Genomic DNA, 20,074 nt, shown 5'->3' on the forward strand with positions numbered 1-20,074 from the left:
ATAAAAAACACCATGCAAGCATACCAATTTCTTTTCTGTCTTCAAAGAAATTTTATCAATAAAATACATTTAATAAACAAATTATTTTTAATGTTACATTTACTTGGGATGCTAAGAAATGAATTTGTGCCTATCATAAATGGAAAAAAAAATTATATATTAAGAACACTGGATGCAAGATTTATCTAGATTTGATGCAGTTCTCATGTTGTTCTTCTCCAGTGTTCTTTTTAATAGTTGCACTTAACTCTAGTAAGATTCTACATTATTTATACATATATCCTTCTTATTGATCAAATTTTCTAATCTTTCCAGCTCCAGCAGTAGAGAGTAATATCTTTTTGTTCTTGCATTTATTCTTTGTAGCAATAATTTTTAACACTGAAAAAAAAAAATCACGATGAAACTTTCTGACCTTTCCTGCTTTTATTGTCATGGAAGTTACTTCTTGTTGTTCTTGCCTGTGTTCTTAGTAGCTTGACCCAGAGCAACCTGTCTTGCATTAGATCCAAACTGTAATGCGCTGATTGTTTCTGTAACATTGCTTTCACTAGGACTCGCATTCACAAAGAGACAAGCCTGCAAACAAATTAAAGTAATTTGGAAAAGACGTTATACAGGCAAATCCAAGGGATTTTGTCCTATAACTAGAGTCTACATCAGATATGAATATCGTATGGTTGAATCATCCATTTTGGCTCAACAAAATTGCATGATTGGAGAGGCATTCAGCTAGTGCATGGCATAAATAATGAATGTCAGGTGATACGCAGGATGTACAATACTTGCTCCTGGGGAAACTGTCATTTCCTACACTAACCAAAATTACTACCTCCACCTTGAACCCAATACTATACCTAACTGTTGCAATTTTTAGCCTAACCCTGTATGTTTGTTGACATAAAGCCAGGAGAAATTATCACCAGAGCAATTGTCAATCCCTGATTCAAATTGACCAATCAAATACCTCATAGATTCTTCCAATGATTTGTGTACATACATATATATATATATTAAATGTTACCTTAGCATCTCCACTCAGAGATGGCTGGAGTAAATGGGTTAATTTGGAGTTCCTGTAAGGCACATGAAGAGCTCCTGACCGCAAACCTGTAAAAACCTGCACATTAAAATAAATAAATATATAAATCAAGATTTTTTTACTTTAGTTTCAGGTTTTCAATGATGAAACCAAAAGTGATATGGGCATTGTTGTTAATAGCTGAAGATATATAGCTCCCTATAAATCTGTAAAATAGAGTTCTACCAGGGAGGTGAGACTTTAAATGGAGATTCCGTCTCGAAAGAATTTCCCGAGGGAAAGATATTCAAGATTAACTTGGCTTAACAACAAGTAATTTAACCCTCTTCAGCCATCAAATCCATCAACAGCCGCCCTCATCAGACCACAGATGCCCTCTGGCGATCCAAATGTTACGAAGTGTTACGCAACGCACCCTGCTTCCCTAAGCTCTCCAAACACTTGGTCGTAAAAAAAAGGCTTTGAAGCCATGCGAGTCACCGAGAAAATGACGTCATACTCATTGAAGATGTATATAGCTATAACAGACAAAAATACAAAATCGACAACTTATGGCACAAGGCAACCTTCTATTGGTTATCAAATGCTTTCGCTGTGCTCGGATAACTCTTCTGAAGACGTAGCCATCTGAACCAGCGAAATCGACCAAGGAAAACGTGAGTTAGAGTGAATGCAAGTTTCTCATCATCATCACGTTCTCTTCTAATTATTGACATTTTCCGAAAGTTTCCGAAATTTTTACATAGCTAGGAAGGTAGTCCATAAGTTTATCTCTTAAAATAACTAAATGAAACTGTGTTATATATTTGCGCATTTGGTTTAATGAGGGTTAGAAGTTGTCAATTCATCACCACTTTTCACCCCGAGTACGGGCCGGCGACGTGAAAGCCGCCCTGCTCGCTACATGCTGGATGTTGTTGGTGGAAACACACATAGCTGCATTACTACCCTGGCCGTGTATTCAAAGTTGTGCTATCGATTCTCAACATTTAAAACACCACTGTACAAAACTCAACTGATTTCATTCAAAGGCAGTACTATAGTGACGATTGATGACACCTAAAGAGCATTAAAATACAATTTGTTCAACTTTCTGATGTTAGAAAGAATAATTTAAAAATTAAAATTGTGAGTCTACTGTCAAACTTGCCGATCAACCGCATCGGGATGATTATGTGCATTTGTACTGTATGTTGTGAGTGTATTGACTATTCATGTATTCAAATGCTGCCTATTTACATGGAGCGGCCTACGCATTCACGATGAAACCATTTAACCGTACATTCTGGTTCGCTGCAACGAATAAGATTTTCCGTTGATGGAGTTTCACACGTGCATAACTTGTATTGGTCTCCAACTTCCCATACACCAGGCTCAAGTCAAGAATCAAATCTTCCTCAAAATCAGTCAGAAAGTCTAAATCGTCGCCTACCAAATACTCTTCCCTACTGTACGCCGCCATTTTTGTCGATAGCAGCCGATGTGTATTTCCAACAATGCATTTCGCGAGCCCTATGTCACTCAGTTTCGGGAGTGAGATTTACGAGCTGTGCGGTCCGGGTGGGGGATTAAGGGGATTATGATAGGGGGGAAAAAAGACTCTCGGTGCAACGGACTGCTTCAAAGGGCCCTCTTAGATGCGTATCCATTTAACTCACATGCCCTGGTTCTACTTCTAAACATATATTTTTTTTATTTTGCCTCAAGAACAAAATGTTCTTTCACTTGAACATCTTAGTAGGATAGGGGGGGGGGGGTTCTCGATAGATTCATGAAACACCGCTTGTAAACTTCTTCAAATTACTGTTTGAAATGACTGTCCACATAACCAACACACGATGCATAATTGGTATACCATCATTTTTTTATGCCTTACATTTCTAATATATATGACCATTCAAAACTAGTACAAGTTATAAATATTTAACTACCACACATTATAGCAGTATGTTTTTCTCTCTGCCTGTCTTTCTCAGAATCTATCCTTATGTGTCTTCCTTTCTGTATGTACAGTGTATGTCTGTCTCTGCCTGTTTTTAATTTTTAGTGTGTGTATCTCTCACTCCACTCTCTCTTTCTCACACTGCCAATTTATGTGTCTTAATTCTATCTAACTTTTCCCCACTGGTCCATCCAGAATTCCTGACAAGGCCAGTGTACGTGTATGGGGTCTACACAATACATTCTCTCTCTCCCTCTCTCTCTCTCTCTCTCTCTCTCTCTCTCTCTCTCTCTCTCTCTCTATATATATATATATATGTAGTTTAACCTTAGGTATGGCCTGATACAGCCTGTAATTGCACAATTCCAACTAAATTGCCACTATTGATTTACTTATAAAGACCCCAGTATTCTTACTTGACCCAATGATGTGAGTGACTTGTTGATAGCAGCAGCTTCTACCAACGTCTGACCTGTAGCCCCCGTCTTGGCTATTCGCTCTGACCCTGCCAGATCAACCAAGATCAACGAGCCATAGCTTGTAGCATTGGACACCTTGTCGGTGCCCTCTACAGTCAGCATCAGGAGAAGATGAGAGCGAGAACTGCCCAGGAGGAATCAGGAAATGAAATAAGGTCAACTTGACTATCAAATATTTTTGGGATTCCATATATTGGTTTTATAATGAAATAATTATAATGGATTACAAACAGGGGCGGCCGAGCGACTTCCAAAGTGGGGGGGGCACCAACAAAAAAGGGCACTTTCTGGAAAAAAAGGGCACCTACAGTGGGAAATCTCAAAGCGAAAATATACAATTTTTTAGACATTGGTATATACCCCTACATTGTGATTACATTATCAGGGATGATTTCAATATTTGTTTCTCTTCATACATCATACAAGATATCGCTTAAGCATCATACTTTACAGTTGGGTGTGATGTCTGAATATGCATTTACGAGCGAGCGAGAAAATTTTTAAAGATCTGTGAGGTCGCAGTGCGAAAAATTACATCTTATAAAGAGGAAAAAAGCCAATCGTGATGGGGTTATAAGCACATTCTCATAACGGAAGACTGAAAAGACCTTTGATAAGTAACATAATTTTATCATCTTTAAATGCGAGCGAGCGCAGCGAGCGAACTTTGGGGGAAATTGCTCTTAGTCGCTTTAAATAAGGGGCACGTTTAATGATTACATGAAAAGGAGACAATTATCGAAAGGGATAAGACACTTATTAGAAAAGAAAAGGAGCACGTGTCAAAGTACAAAGGATAATTATAAGAGGTGAAAATGAGGCATTTTTTCACCTGAAAAGAGGCACTCACCAGTGATGAAAAAGAGGCGTTTACGAAAATGGGAAATAGGCATTTGTTGACGGAAAAGGGGCACCCATCAGATTTTGATAGGGGCATTTATAAGAGGTGAAAAGGGGATAGGTCCCTTATTAGAAAGGAAAAGGGGCACGTATCATTATTAAAAGGGGAATTATCAGAGTTGAAAAGGGGCACTGACCAGATATGAAAAGGGGCACTTATGAAAATGTAAAAGGGGCACTTATAATAAAGGAAAATGTGCATTTGTTGAATAAAAAGGGGGCACCGTTCAGATTTTTAAAAGGGGCAGTTATGAGAAGGGGAAGGAGCTCTTTCTTTTCAATGGGGGCACTTATCATAAGGAAAAGGGGCACTTATTAGAAAGGGAAAGGGGTAGTTATGAGAAAGGGAAGGAGCTCTCTCTTTTTAATGGGGGCACTTATCATAAGGAAAAGGGGCACTTATTAGAAAATAAGAGGGGCACATGTTAAAATGAAAGGTGTGCTCATCCGAGTTTAAAAAAGGGGGAGTTATTAAAAGGAGAAGGGGCACTTCTTACAAAGGAAAAAAGGGGAAGTTGTCAAAGTAAAAGGAGCACCTCTCAGTTATGTATAGGGCAATTATCAGAGGTGAAGGGGGCACTTATTAAAAGTGAAAAAGGGCACTTCTCGTACCTGAAAAAAGGCACTTACTAGAGATTAAAAAGGGCACTTATTCAAGATAATTTCAAGATTTATGAGAATGGAAAATGGACACTTATTGCAAAGGAAAATGGGAACATGTCGAAGGAAAAGGGGCACGTGTCAAAAATAAAAAGGGCACTCGTCAGAGGTGAAAAGGGGGAAGGGGCACTTTTACTAAGTAATAGGGGCACTTGTCAAAGTAAAAGGGGCACCTTTCCTATGTAAAAGGGGCACTTCTTACAAAATAAAAGGGGCACTTTTCCTATGTAAAAAGGGGCACTTTTGGGGTATCTGAAAAAGTGGGGGGGCACTGTGCCCCCCCTGCCCCCCCGGGAGAACCGCCTCTGATTACAAACCACCGCTAATGTAAAGGTATGACTGGAAAACTTCATTAATCTGGCATCTGCATTGAGCAAAGAATGCCTTTACTCATGCATACATACATGTATACAAAGTGATGCACCGTTTATCCTAATGATCTATCTTTATAACATCAATATATGTATGAATTGGTAAATAGCATGGAAGCTGTATAACACATCCTCTAGTGACAATTGCTCCACAGTAAATATCTTTTAGATAACCATGGACACAATAGTAGGCCTATGCCAAACCCTTTATCTAATCCAAATCCATATAATTGCAACCCAAAGCTGCTTTTTTTAAATGAAATAAAGCCTGGAGCGATTGGTGCCAGAACAGTTATTCATCACCAGCATGGATTAACTGGACTCCGCAACATCTAAATGCTAACGTACTCCATCCGTTTGAATTAAAAGCTTACCTGGTGGAGTTCATCTTGGTAGCAGCTACCGAGCGATTGGCATCACCCATCTCCATGATGGAAGTGATATCACCTTCATTTGAAACTATCTTCTCAACCAAACCCTGGAGGTATAGTCTCTTACCCTGCATCTTGATATCGAGAGGGGTCTTGTTCTCTAGGTCAGTATTCAACAGGTCTTGGACCTGCTCATTGTAGACCTCAATCATGGATACCTACAAGGAATAAATGGATATAATGGTGTCATGTTTTAGAATGACAGACTACATATGACTCTGATATTGGGACTAAGAATCAGTTTCCCAGTATTTTCAAAGCATTTTTTTTTCTCTAAACAGGCAAGCAGCAACACAATTTGCTATGCAAATAATAGAAAGAGTTAAAATTTCTTGTTTGGCAAAGATGTTTCAATTAAAAAAGATATCTAAAAGGTTTTATGATTCCTTTTCAATATAGCAGCTACAAGTACTTGTCCTACTTTCTACTTTGATGACTATACACATTCTGTATTAAATGATCATCCATATACTAAATAAACTGCTACTGTATTACAAGTCTTCCTTCACCATTTATGTTCATACCTATACAGTGAATGTTTATTCAAAATCCCATCATTAAAACTATAGGGGGGATTACATGAACTGACCTTGAGAGTGTAATCGACCTGATCCCTCTCACTGCAGATCTTGAGGAGTTCCTTGATAGCACGTACGTTGACTCCAGGGTTGTCTTTAGGACCCATCATAGTGAAGGTCTTTCCTGATCCCGTCTGTCCATACGCCATGATACACACATTGTATCCATCTACACAGGATGTTATGATGGGTAGGGCTTGGGCAAAGACCTAAGCAAGAAGACACAATACAGTACATTTGCTATTGTCTCATAAACGTATTACATCTCATTGTCTATATATATATATATATATATATATATATATATATACATGTATATATATTTCACATCTCTATTTTCATCTTTAACCCCAATCTGAGAAAATGGAAGCAAGCGAATGTGAACATATTTGTCATATCCTGATCTAAAACAAATTGATCAGATGATACATTTGTAAAGGTTGCAGACAAATAGGCCACAGATGTACAGTATAAGGCAACCATGCAGGGACCAGTTGACAGTTGGCTCTATTTCGGAGACAATTAGTAACAGGTTACGATTTCATAGTGACAAGTTTTATAATAAAATAAACATATGATACTCTTTATCAGCCAAAAGTATTCATGATATATTAAAATTTGTTTGAAAATGCTTCAAAATAAGAGATCAGATTGCACATTTCCACCAGAGAGCATCTAAGCTCTCCAGAGCTGGACCCAGGCTGTAAGGGATGCTGCTCTTCTATTCATGCTTGTCATTCGCATGGTGTTATACTCCTTTATTTTGCAATTCTACATGTTTCAAATTTGTTTGTGGACCATCTTGCAAGAGACCACTGGTAGAAATACATTTTGTTAGAGACAATGTGGCACAAGGATAGCATATATATCATAAAGCATTTGTCTGAAAGTGCTTCAAAATAAGGGGCAAGAGTACATACCTGTTCTTGTGTTGATGTGGGAGAGAAGACATGATCAAAGGAATGGAGCATCTTCTTTCCTGCAGGATTGGTAGCTTCTATCTCTATCTCCGATGGAAACTTCAGACAGCAGTCGGTACGCGAGTCGTACCGGACGCGACAGAACACACGGATGTTGCCTCGTAGCTCTTGTAACTACAGAAGGAGAGGAACCATAGAATTGAGAGATGAAATCGTAAATCATTAACTAATTCTCTGACATTAATATACTGTTATTTGTATTATTGACACATAAGATATTTTTCCCAACTTGGATTAGACTTAAAATATTTAAAAACAATTGGATCCATAATAAATACATCTTTAACTAATCATTAACATAAATCATTAACTAATTCTCTGACATTAATATACTGTTATTTGTATTATTGACGCATAAGATATTTTTCCCAACTTGGATTAGACTTAAAATATTTAAAAACAATTGGATCCATAATAAATACATCTTTAACTAATCATTAACATAAATCATTAACTAATTCTCTGACATTAATATACTGTTATTTGTATTATTGACACATAAGATATTTTTCCCAACTTGGATTAGACTTAAAATATTTAAAAACAATTGGATCCATAATAAATACATCTTTAACTAATCATTAACATAAATCATTAACTAATTCTCTGACATTAATATACTGTTATTTGTATTATTGACACATAAGATATTTTTCCCAACTTGGATTAGACTTAAAATATTTAAAAACAATTGGATCCATAATAAATACATCTGCTTCATTATGAAATTGGTCTAATTCTTCCTCTTCATCATACTAGGATGGTAATGTCAAAATGTTAAACCTTATGCAAATTGATCGCAATAAATCACACTTAATACTGAAAAAATTGTGACATATTGAAGATTTTTAATGCTGGACAAGTTTCTTCAGTTTGGATACCACTAACTTAAGCGTGAAATTTTGCAACAGATTCCAAAGAAGGAAATCACAACTAGATCTAGACATTGCCTCTTGAATATATTCATCATCAAGATGATTCTATAATCGCTATCACCAATCCCCTGTACCTAATTACCTTGTTGTAAAGGAGTTTCCTCTGCAAGCATTCCTTCCTGTAGAGCACTCTAAGTTCATCCAACTCCTTCACATTCCCTGAATCCATCCTCTTCATCTTCTTGAGTGCTGCTGAGGCCTCCTTCATCATCTCAATCATATCTGAAAATAACCAATGTCATAAATTATCATAAGGTTACTCTTTCAATGGGTTAGTTAACCCATTGCCTACTGGAACCGAGTGGTCTATATAAAACTTATGGCTATGAATGAATTCAGTAGTCAACTGGTTAACCTCTTTTCAATGAGATTTTATGGTTGACCAACAGACTGTTGAACATCTCAATGTGTATAATTCAGCTTTCGGAATTTATCTTTGAATGTCTACATAAACTTTTGGTTAAATTGGATAGCATTTTGATATTGTACAATTTAAAAGTCTGTTTAAGTACAAGATCTAAGTACATATCAATGAAGAAACTTTTTTAAAAATAAAAATATGATATAAGATGCCTTAACACTACAAACTTGTATCAGTGCTTTTGTTTCCTGGACTATATGCAGGTGAACAAATATTTGTTAAAGGCTGGATAATGAAAGAAGTAAAACTATTGATGTGTATAAGCATTTACCATTAAACCCTTGCTGAACCTCTTTCTTGAGAGTCAAGTTAGCTTTATCTAGTTCTTTAGCATCTTTGTCCAGTTTCCTTAGAGTCTCTTCATCCACAGTAGGACCCACTGGTCCTGCTGGCTCCTCAGGGGCTGAATCAGAAGGTGCTGTCTCAATGGCCTGATGATCAAGTCATATCAAATACACATAGCATCATATCAGGAAAACACATGACTACAGGATGACTCTACAGTCATAAGATGGCTCTAAAGATTTAGTTTGTTGCAAAGCCAGTCTCTATGGCCAAGCGCACTAACAAAAGGTGATTCTTTAGTGTCTGAAGGTGCAGTCTGCAATGGCCTGATGATCAAATTCACATCAAATACACAAGTCATCTTACCAGGGAAACACAGGGCTACAAGATACAGGATGACTCTTTACAGACATTGCATAATTGGTGCATAAATATATGCAGTGTGTCTCTATGGTTTAGTAATCTAATTAAAGATAAGTGACAAGTGACCATGACGTTTTAACTTAAATTTAAAGCAGGTATTAGGTTCATTTAATTTACCTGTAATGTTTAAGAATGTTTTACATATTATGCTACAAATTTTGAAGTCAACAAAGGGACCTACATCTCCACATTCTAACATAGCTGTCTTTTTTTTAGTCATTGACCAAATTGTTCACAATTTCCTTAATAAAATTGATCTTAACAGCTAATCTTAATTTCAGTGCTTCATGAGCGATTCTCATTGCCATGGTTATATGATAAAAGCAGAGAATAGATGATGGTACATGTGTAAATCTTACCGGAGGATCAGATGCTAAGGATGTCCTTGCCCGAGCTGTTCTGGGTCTCTCATTCTGAAGAGCTTGGAGCTTATGGTTGGCAGTCTTGGCCTCTACCTCTAAGCTTGCTACTTTCTCTCTCAATTGATCCAACTATGGGTATAGACATAAACAAAAAATACAAAATTATATCAACATAATCTAAAATATCAATAGGGTATATGCCAGAAGGGGATACATATCACTATTATCTGATTCTTCTTTTTATATCTAAATTGGTAGTTACAATCCGTGCTTCCATTTTGTCAAAGATTATTGTACCTAAAAAACTATTTCCCTGTATATAACCAATCTCCTAGAGTTCTGTCTGAAAGTCCATTTTGTCCCAAAGAGTAATGGTTGTCCTTTTTTCTTAGAATCACTACCCAAACCAAATTGAGCTATTAAAGTTTTATAATCCGTAATTACTTCTTTTATTTGTTGTTGACATATATATTCATTGTGGTCTAAAGTAAATAGAATCTATGGTAACCTTTACTCCGTTTTATCTCAATTACTTTTTGTCAATCATAACATAGCCGTTATCAATCTTCCCTTTACTAATTTCCATCATATACAAACGCTTGGGGTTGTTTATCTGATTTTCAATTCACTGCAGCCCCAACTTTTTAAGCCAAGGGATTCCTTTTGATCACCTTCCTACTGTGTGTGGAAATCCTTTTATTACCGACTATTAAGACTTTGTGGTGTATGCCAGTGATATACTAGTGCATAATGCTCAGCTCGATTATCTGACTAATTACATTTGATAACAAGCTTGCAAGTATAATACCTAAGTTGTGACCCCAAAATATTACACAGTATGGTATTCCCTTCAGTTTTACCCTACCTTTTAATAAAGGATACTAAGTAGAGAAATCCTTCTTGTATTATGATTACATCTTGAACAAATTACTGACATCACAGCTTTTCAAATTATGTAAAAAATAAAATACCCCTCACATTAAGTTAACATGAATTTCTTGCACAAATGTTATCTTATCATTGTACTAGTGCTAAGTGTTTGGACATGGTTCCAATGTATTTTCTCCTCAATAATCATCACTGGTCCATACCTTAATGCTAATCTTAAATACAGATGAAATCCGTAGTTTACACTACCTGTTTCTGCATTTTGTCGTTTTCATGCCTCAGTTTCTTGTTGTTCTGCATCACTTTGTCATAGCTTCGATGCTGGAAGAAAATGAATGTGTTTACAAAATATAAATGGACTGAAGTAATCATAAACATTTTAATACAAACAATCAAAACATACAAGACAACTGCACACAATTTTAAAGTTGAATATCAAAGCATTAGTATCTCTTCATTTTTTGCTCTTAATAAAATCCAATATCAAAATTATGAAGTTATCAGTTTATTATACTAATATTTAGCAACATGCTTAGGACACATGTATAATATCAAAGTGACTCATTGGTAATATGCATGCATTCCTCTACAGGTAGTTATTCATTTATTATTTTGGTCCTACAATTTCTTTTCTAGGAGCACAAAATGGTTTCACTGGTACATGCATTCTTTTTTTATATGGATGCTTGACTATCATGAATATTTGAAATATTGCTATATTTCTTACCATTTTTGCCAACTTCTCTTGCTGAATAGCAATTTTCTGATCTTTTTCTTTGATGAGTTTCATGTCGAAGCCTTTGAGACGATCCGGTGTGTCCATACACCCAGTATCCCCCACGGTCAGATATGTCATGACAGTATCATCAACATCATAGTTACTCTTCCTCAAAGCTGCTACAATGTCATATCCATCTTTCCAAGATGGACTTTGATCCTTTATAAGATGACAGAGTAAGATTTAGTTAAAAGCTTGAAAGTGATTGTAAAGTACAACATAGACTTTAGGATATAGCAATGGGGTTTGTTTTACATTTGAACATGAAGTGAAACTCACTAAGTGCATTTATACATTTGACCAAATTGACCTTCAGATCAAATATATGCAGGGTGAAAGTCAAACCAAATAACATACAAAATCCACATATTATAAGAATATTTCACTTCTTTACATAATGTTACAAACATTTCTCTTCTTGACATGAAACAGTGTTTATGTTCTATGTGAAGTAGCACTTTTCAAAAGAAACGTTGGCCTACTTTTCTTCTCTTATCAAGGAACATGAATTTCTAATCAACAGTGTGATTCTACTTGTATCTTAAACATGAAATCATCATATCTCTTTTAAGGAACAGGGCAAGAGGCAAAAAAAATCAATAAGTAAATCAAAGTAAGTATATAACACCAAGATATATATTTTAATGAGCATATTGATCTAACCTTGACTTGTTTGATCAATCCCTTCACAAAGTCTGTATGCTGCTCCCAACTGACTGGCATCTTCACCCACATACCAGAATCATCATCAAAGTAACAGTGAATGTTGCGCTTCTCCTGTCAGCCAGAAAATACAATCAAAATGATTAGAAATATATAATTAGAAATAAATTTACTGCTTTATGGTAAAGGCCTAATACACATACTGCACATTCATCAAAATTTTCCTTGAAAAAAATCCTGAATTATGTGGGATTTCATCACGAAATTATGAAAGTGTAGTATTTACATTCATTAAAAAACACCAGACAGAGTCCATGAAATAGACCACAATATTGAGGCCTGTAAATTGTAAATGTATAACAAAATATAATTTAATTTAAAAAACACATCCATATTAAATATCAAGAAAATTAAAATTAAAAAATATTCCTCCTTTGCTATACAACATTCTGTGGTGGAAGTACAGTGAATATAACTCCACAATGAGATTATTAACACTGTCAGGAGTACTAGAATAGCTCTTGGAAAATTAACACCTGCCTCTCAAGAAAATGAATTCTAGCCAGCCAAAGAGACCACACTATGGTACTCCTTGAATTAAAGATGAGTGCGATGTATAGGGAGAGAGAGAGAGAGACGGAGTATTATTGTCTCGGCTCCATCAATAGAGAATCAATAGTGAAACTATGTGTGTACTGTATCTATAATGCAATGCAAGGATTAAAGTGAATCAGTAACATTGTTGAAGTTGATGAAAAAAACAATGTAATTTTTGTATGAAATGTTACTTATTATATTCCTTCAACTGTACTATTAAATAATAATAATAATATTTAATTTTTATATAGCGCTTAATACAAATGTCTCTAAGCGATTTACATGCTAAAAATCCTGAAAAAAAGGCGCCACTGTGCAACACCCTATAACAGTAAATTTTCCCAACCATTTTTTAATTTTTCTTTCTACACTTAAATGTTTGGAATGGTATATAGAGCCAATTCATTGCTTTGTGATGATTTACATTCACCTAAAATTTAATTTAATTGTATTAATATAGTTGGGAGGATTAAGAAATCAATCAGATCAATTTTTCCTAATTTGTATCATTAATAACAGTCTAGCTGTTTTCACTCAAACTTTCAGATCATCTTTAATTGTACATCTAGCATTGAAGTCACTACCTTAGCACCATTTTCTCTCATCAGAACAATACACCAATCACCTAGGTTTAGTACAGGTTGTAAACACAGGTCTATAAAAGAACAGGTCACCTCAACAAAAACGTTACTTCAACTATACTAAAGGATAATCTATTGTTCACTCTTAATAATAATAAAAAAATATACATTTAGTTAAAGGTGCATAATTCTTCCAGTTTTTAGGCAAAGCCATTCTCTTCACAATACATATTGTGCTTCCATCTGCTACTCAAACTGTATCAAATAAAATTCCGTCCAAAAATCACAAAAGTGATTGTCCTTCCTCCATCATACATGTATGATTATTACAAGCATATCTTCAATAACATTAACATACCTCAAATATATATGTGAGGAGTGTTCCCTTGGTAGGGTGCATGAGTGACCCTGCTCTGTCATCATTGGTCCCACTCAGACCCCCTGATACCTCCGCTCCACTGCTCTCTTCTTGATGATGGTGTCCTCCGCTATCAGCATTGGCTGTCTGATTGGAGGCGGGCTCAGAGTAGCCTTGGTCTCCATCTCGTATGAACACTCCATTACTTATCCACTTATTAGGAAACGACTGCCAGTTCTATTTTTTTCGAGATAAATTGCATTTAGAGATAAATAGCATTATTCAAAAGTATTAGAGTACAATGGGCAAGACCACTTTTAAAAACATGATATATGTATCAGATTACCTGAAATACCCTTGTGCACATACATAGGTACTCCTAAGAGACAGTTTAATACATTTCATACTTAAATGCTTGTTTATGGGGATCTAAAAATAATCAAAATAAGCTGGTGAATGAGTATGTTAATTCTTTACAAACTAAATAAAATATTTCATAGAATTCATATACTTGTGTTGTATGAGCATTCCCATCTCTCACAACCTTCATACTATGTAAATACTGTTTTCAGGATGCTTAATGTAAAATTAAAACATATTATTTCTAGTTTGATCACTTAAATTAACCAAATTGTTCAACTCTGTTTGGCTACATTATATCAGAGTTATTTAATTATTATGGAGTTTATCAACATTATCATTGTTTGTGATGACTTCCCTTAACATCAATGTATTATGCACACATGTCAATTATGCATGCACATTATAGCTAGCTAAGTGCTGTGTTATAATAATAAGGCTTCTAATTCAAATTGAGCTTGAAAAGTGAATGTCTGGCTGGTTAATGGGAAGCGATGATAAAAAAAAGGGTGGGGCAAATTAGAATTGCATTTCCCACTACCAATCATGTACTGAATACATAAAGTGAAAGTAATTAGAAAGCGATGCAGAAAAACAATGGCTTTGTACATGTGTATATCATGTAATGATGCAGTAGAAATCAATGAAATATTTGACTGATGATATACTGAAGGTTGAATAACAGATCATCCGAGTCTCACGTGGATTGATGAGCTTCTAAAGACTACCCAGTATGTAAAGAAAAAACTGAAAGTGACTCAATTAACGGCACATACCACAATCATTTTGTTTAAAGTGCTCAAAAAAGATTTGGTAATAAGAATGGACGAATGCCGCTAATAGGAATGCGCCGACCTCTCATTAAAATAACAAAAACTTGACTGTTATTTCTCATCAATATTTTATAAATTCAGTGAATTTAAAAAATATATAAATATGGTACAGAAGTATACATACCTGAGTATCCCAGCTATCAAGGTAATGTCTCTGCCCTCCTTGCTTGATACAGGTGTATTTCTTTCCATTATTATGATGAAAAGTCTCAAAGACAATGTCCTCATCACCCTAAAACATACACAGATAAAGATTGTTGTTAAAAAAATATTTAAATAAAGAGCACACAACTGAATTTTTAATTGTATAAATTCTTTTTCAGTTAAATATTTTTTGGAACATGATAAAGTGAATGTAAAACAAAAAACTTTAATTGCATACATTATTTCTTTGGATCATCTATAAGCTTTAAAAACCAATAATGATTTCCTTAAAATGGAGACCAGCCTTCACCACTTGGTATGAAACAAGCAAACTTCCTTTTTTTCCTGATTAAACAACAAAAAATCTTTTATTCAGTGTTCTCCTTTGACATTCTAATTCTAACTTGTATTTCAAGATTTGTCAATAAATATGAAATGAAAGGTAAAGGTACATTGTATTACATTTCATGTGTAGTAACAAAATAATTTGTGTGATAGCCTTTTCCTGTTAAATATCTACACATATAACACTACAATAACCAGGGGCAAAAAATACTCAATATTTGATTACTACATGTACATGAATATACACTGTGATTTTGTTATAAATTGGAATACAGGGATCCCTTATTTTAGCACTGTCTTCATCAAGAGTGTAGCATCTCGTACATGTACATGTAGATATAAAGGCATACCGGTATGCCTATATATTCTGTGCATGATATTCTCTTTTCATGAATTTATACATGTATGTACAAACAAAAAATCTAAATTAGAAAGGATATTTCCTCAATTACGTCATAAGTGTAAAATTTCATTTACTAGTAATTGTGCATGCACACGTAACAGCTTAAAATGTATGGTATCACAATTACAGCAATATACAAACATTTAGAAATGCCTGTATATGTATGCGGTTTGGATTTTTTCTTTGTGCTTTGTGCTATCATCACTCCGGAGGAAATCAATAGATCCTAAAGTGATTGCCATAGAAACGGTGTAATCATCTGAAAGTAGTGCACAAACTACCTTTTCCTTGTACTATGCTTGATTTAACAAACAACCATATAGTGGTTATAATACAGATTCACTATTGTTCTTTTTTCTCATTCTATGCATATGTTTAACCACTTTTTGTTTATGAATATTACAATTTGTAAATTTTGGTATACAATGTAGCTCCTCATTATACACAAAAATGCCTTTATTTCTGTTATGACTACTGGATTTTTAAATATCATTCTTAAAGAAGAAACCAAACACATGCCATCTAGACCTTATAGGTCTGTTTTCGCCTTAATTCATTCTTTGGAACAAGCACCTTGGAGATACTGCCAGTATTGTGGCGACTGAACGGCACAGATCAATAAATCAATGACATTTAGCAATGCAGCTAAAACTGGAGCACAAATTCATACAATAGGAACAATAAGATGAACTGAAGCACTCTGGCTACTGCATAGCTGCAATAGAAGACACACATCTTTGAGAATGGAAAATACCAATCAAGATTATACTGTTCATGAATAACATTTTATTCATAATCATAATGTACTCGGCAGATCTCTTTGGCCCATTAGACTATAAAAAAATGGTATAATTGGGGAGTTTGAAAAAAGTGTTTTCTTTTTGTTTCCTGACTTGATCTTCCAGGAAGTTCTAGCCTTACACATCTTCACATACCTGTTATAATTATGAAATTAAAATAAAACATCACAAGACATCATTGACAAGAAGTGACAACTTTGATCTATAATAATTTAACATGTTAAAGTACTGGGCGCTAGTTCAGAATCATATCCAGACTTTGACCCGTAACTCTAGCGTGGAGACCCTAAAACATACCCAAAATCAAGTTAATATTCATGAAATGTTCAAATAACTGAAAATCGCTGCACAATACAATTGCATATCAAATTGCGGGCAGGCAGGTATCCGCCCTCAACCCACCATTGGTATGCATTTGTATTGTGCAGCGATTTGCCGTGAAACCTGTGAGAAAATGTATACTAAATTACTAATATCAATGTTTTTCCAAACATACTCCCCCCAAAATAAGAAAATTTACACGAAACAGGTAAGAAACATAACAACTTTTAGATCATGACCATAATTTGAACATTTCATGAATATTTAATTGATTTCGGATGTTTTTAGTAAAGTATCTCCATGCCTGTGATGCCAGAGTTATGGGTCAAAGTCTGGATATGATTATTTAAACTAGCGCCAAATACTGTCACTTGCCATGCCATCTAGGTATACTTTCTTGTGGTGAATATCAAGGTTAATATGCTCTGTCATCCTCATGTTCAGTGTGCAGCCCATGCAATCACAATATCACTTCTAAGAGTGGAAACAGAGGAGTCTGATAGAGGACTAACTAACAAATGAGTTCTCAATCCTTCCTTTTATTTATTTCTTTCATTCTTGTTTTCTTTTTTTTTCTTAACAAGGTTTTATTAATATGCATTTAGTCACAAGAGACCAGTGTTATGCTTCACCCTACTCAAAATCCAAACTATTCAGAGAATCTCATTATTTATTTTTTACAAAAAGAAAGAAAATCTACTTTCAATTTGTTTTAGGGGTGTTAAATGTACTCTTCTCAAAAATCTTAATCTTGAAAAATAAACATCTTTCATTGACTATGTATTAGATTACTTATTTTCATATATTCTGATGGTTTAGACTTACCATTTCTTGCAATTGCAGAGCCATTGAGAGGAATTCATCCGGGTTTTGGTTAGGTTGAGGTACCAGTTGTGCCTGTTGCTGAAACGAGTCAATGACCCTCTGTTGCTGCTGAACTGCCTGGGAACCATACTGCCACATGTCTTGAGGTCCACTGTGGTCATGTTGCTGCAACCCATCGTATCCAGCCCCTAGCCCTGTGGCGTACCCTGAACCACCATTTCCCGCACCATATTGCACATTACTCCCTTCACTATTTGGCACATTCTTTGGTTTTCTGTCTTGTTTTTGTTTGTTCCTTGAAGCAGCATTGTCCTGTCTTGGTTCAGCCAATTGAGACGCCGATGGGGCGTTTGGATCTGTTAGCTGCACTTCTTCAAAGTCCCCCCGCCCCCGAGCGCGTTTCTCGCGCTTGGGTTGCGGGGTGGGTTCCGGCATCGTCTGTGAAGTATTTGGAGAATTGCTGGACCCACTTCCCATTGGGATGATGAAGGGTCAAATAGACAACTGGTCCTTACACCAGTTGCTCAGTTTGTTGGTCAGTCAGTCTTGACTGACCATGTAGAAAAAAAGATTCTAAAGAAATATATTTTGCCTCCCCTGTCATCTACATTCTGCACAATATGCTTGAAACTCTTCAGATCCACTCATCAAAACAAACATGTAGATTAGCCTGTCACAAAAGAAAGAAAAGGGTTTGTATTTTTGTATTGTATTGAGAAAATTTCATTCATGTGGTACATGAATATTTTGTTTTACAAACCACAAGTTTAGTATTTGATCATAAATTTTTCTTTATTATATTTGACTTCAGTCTAATCCTTACTAAAATTGTCAGTCAATGATATTGGTGTATTGCTTTTAAAACAGATTTAAAATGAAATATAGGATTATAGGTGACATAAAAGTAATGCCACTATTTCTAAGAGATGGTTAAGTAGCCTATGCATGTATATATCTGGTTCTGCAGAACTCCTCTCTCAGAGAGTTAATTCAAATTTAAAAATGAAAGTATTAAAAACATCCATGTGTTAAATCATATAAATTCTGAACGTAGTATGATTATATTGCTAGCATTGATCATGTTAAATGTGTTTTATCAACGTCAAGATTGATTGTCGAGAGTAGCGCAGCGCAGCACACAAAGCAGCGGACCCTAACTGCTGATGAGATACTATTCGTAGGTTGCCCCGTCGCCGCTACTACCGGGGTACGGAGCCAATTGGTGCATACCATGAAAAGACTTGTCACAATATTACATCGCATATTCATAATAATGATCATTGAAAATCTATAAGTGAATATTAAACAACATCAATTGTTTAAGAATGCAAAGTATAAAACACAACAAAAAATGTATGTTATTTTCTAACAAAATTCGCAACTAACCTGTTTTTGCCATCCGGCGCCAGGTCCTAGCGACTTGCTTCGGCGTCTCTAGTAACGTAAATGGTATGCATGTGTGTATGGGATCGGGAAAGAGCTCCACCACTTGTTTATTATTTACCATGTGCCGTGTGTTTGCACTGCGTGCAATGCAAGTGGCGGCGCCACCAAATCTCTTCTTTGTTTTTAGGCGAGAATCTGGGGGAAGGGAGCTATAGCTAGCGGGGCCGCCGGGGCGGGGAAACTTTTAGATAGATATCGTCAACACATCAAACATTTAGAACTTAGTTCAATTTGCCGAAAATGGAAAACGGGCACTTACAGCCCCCACGGCACAAAATCATACAATACCAAATTACCCAGGGGCCAGGCATGTACTTACGTGGTGGCGGCGGTGGTGGTGCAATGCTGGTGATGGTGATGGTGGTGATGAAAAAAAATCAGGAGATACTCAGAAAGTCACTTGTTAAAGAGAGGTGATAGAAATATCATTTTGACTTCTATTTTTCTCTTCTTTTTGGGGGGTCCACTTGGCCAAAAATGGCCAAAAAAATTGAATAAACAACAAATAGGAAAAGTACTATATAGCTTGGAATCGAACCCATTTCAATGCAAGGTGAAGTGATCCCTTACCCACAAGACCAGTCGGTGGCAGTACCAATATTAGCAATAAAGCAGTGGCTTTCCTAGCAGTCTCCAAAATAATGTGTTGGTGTATTCTATTGCAAATGTTTTTCTTTAACTTGTACACTATGTTTTGTATTTTATATGTTTGTTATGATCAGGCGCGTACGCAGGATTTTTTCAAGGGGGGGGGGGGGGTTTAACATTTTTTAATGCGGGCCGAAAATTTCGCATCGACTCAGCCAGCCGCTGAATAAGCGGGGGGGGGGGGGGTGTAAGAGGACACCTTTTTTTTTTTTTGTCTCGAAATTTGAAAATTTGACATTTTGCTAAATTTTTAATTATTATTAGAAAAAAATAGA

General features: G+C 35.6%; 1 protein-coding gene across 1 annotated transcript; it reads right to left on the reverse strand.

Moving 5' to 3' along the window:
• Nucleotides 1–248: 248 nt before the first annotated feature.
• On the reverse strand, nt 249–19,245 carry LOC585748 (kinesin-like protein klp-3). The gene is made up of 16 exons (XM_030972257.1): nt 19,092–19,245; nt 17,706–18,375; nt 14,992–15,099; nt 13,675–13,911; nt 12,139–12,252; nt 11,425–11,634; nt 10,947–11,018; nt 9,807–9,938; nt 9,011–9,170; nt 8,401–8,540; nt 7,324–7,497; nt 6,415–6,612; nt 5,769–5,983; nt 3,401–3,587; nt 1,025–1,120; nt 249–579 (listed from the first exon to the last, which is right to left on the reverse strand). Exons 2-16 carry the CDS (start codon nt 18,180–18,182, stop codon nt 442–444), a joined length of 2,658 nt encoding a protein of 885 aa, XP_030828117.1. The 5' UTR covers nt 18,183–18,375; nt 19,092–19,245; the 3' UTR covers nt 249–441.
• Between the last annotated feature and the right edge of the window lie 829 nt (nt 19,246–20,074).

The sequence above is a fragment of the Strongylocentrotus purpuratus genome, unplaced genomic scaffold (genome assembly GCF_000002235.5).
Source record: "Strongylocentrotus purpuratus isolate Spur 01 unplaced genomic scaffold, Spur_5.0 spur5_scaffold_6, whole genome shotgun sequence".
In the NCBI taxonomy this organism is placed as follows: domain Eukaryota; kingdom Metazoa; phylum Echinodermata; class Echinoidea; order Camarodonta; family Strongylocentrotidae; genus Strongylocentrotus; species Strongylocentrotus purpuratus.

What these genes read in the sequence shown, in the direction of transcription:
- LOC585748 (XM_030972257.1), bottom strand. Translation starts at nt 18,182, where the DNA reads ATGGGAAGTGGGTCCAGCAATTCTCCAAATACTTCACAGACGATGCCG. An exon ending in GGAAACTCCTTTACAACAAG is followed by an intron (nt 7,498 to 8,400) that starts GTAATTAGGTAC and finishes CTCCTTCTGTAG; the next exon opens with TTACAAGAGCTACGAGGCAA. An exon ending in ACCAAGATGAACTCCACCAG is followed by an intron (nt 3,588 to 5,768) that starts GTAAGCTTTTAA and finishes CCTCCTGGGCAG; the next exon opens with TTCTCGCTCTCATCTTCTCC.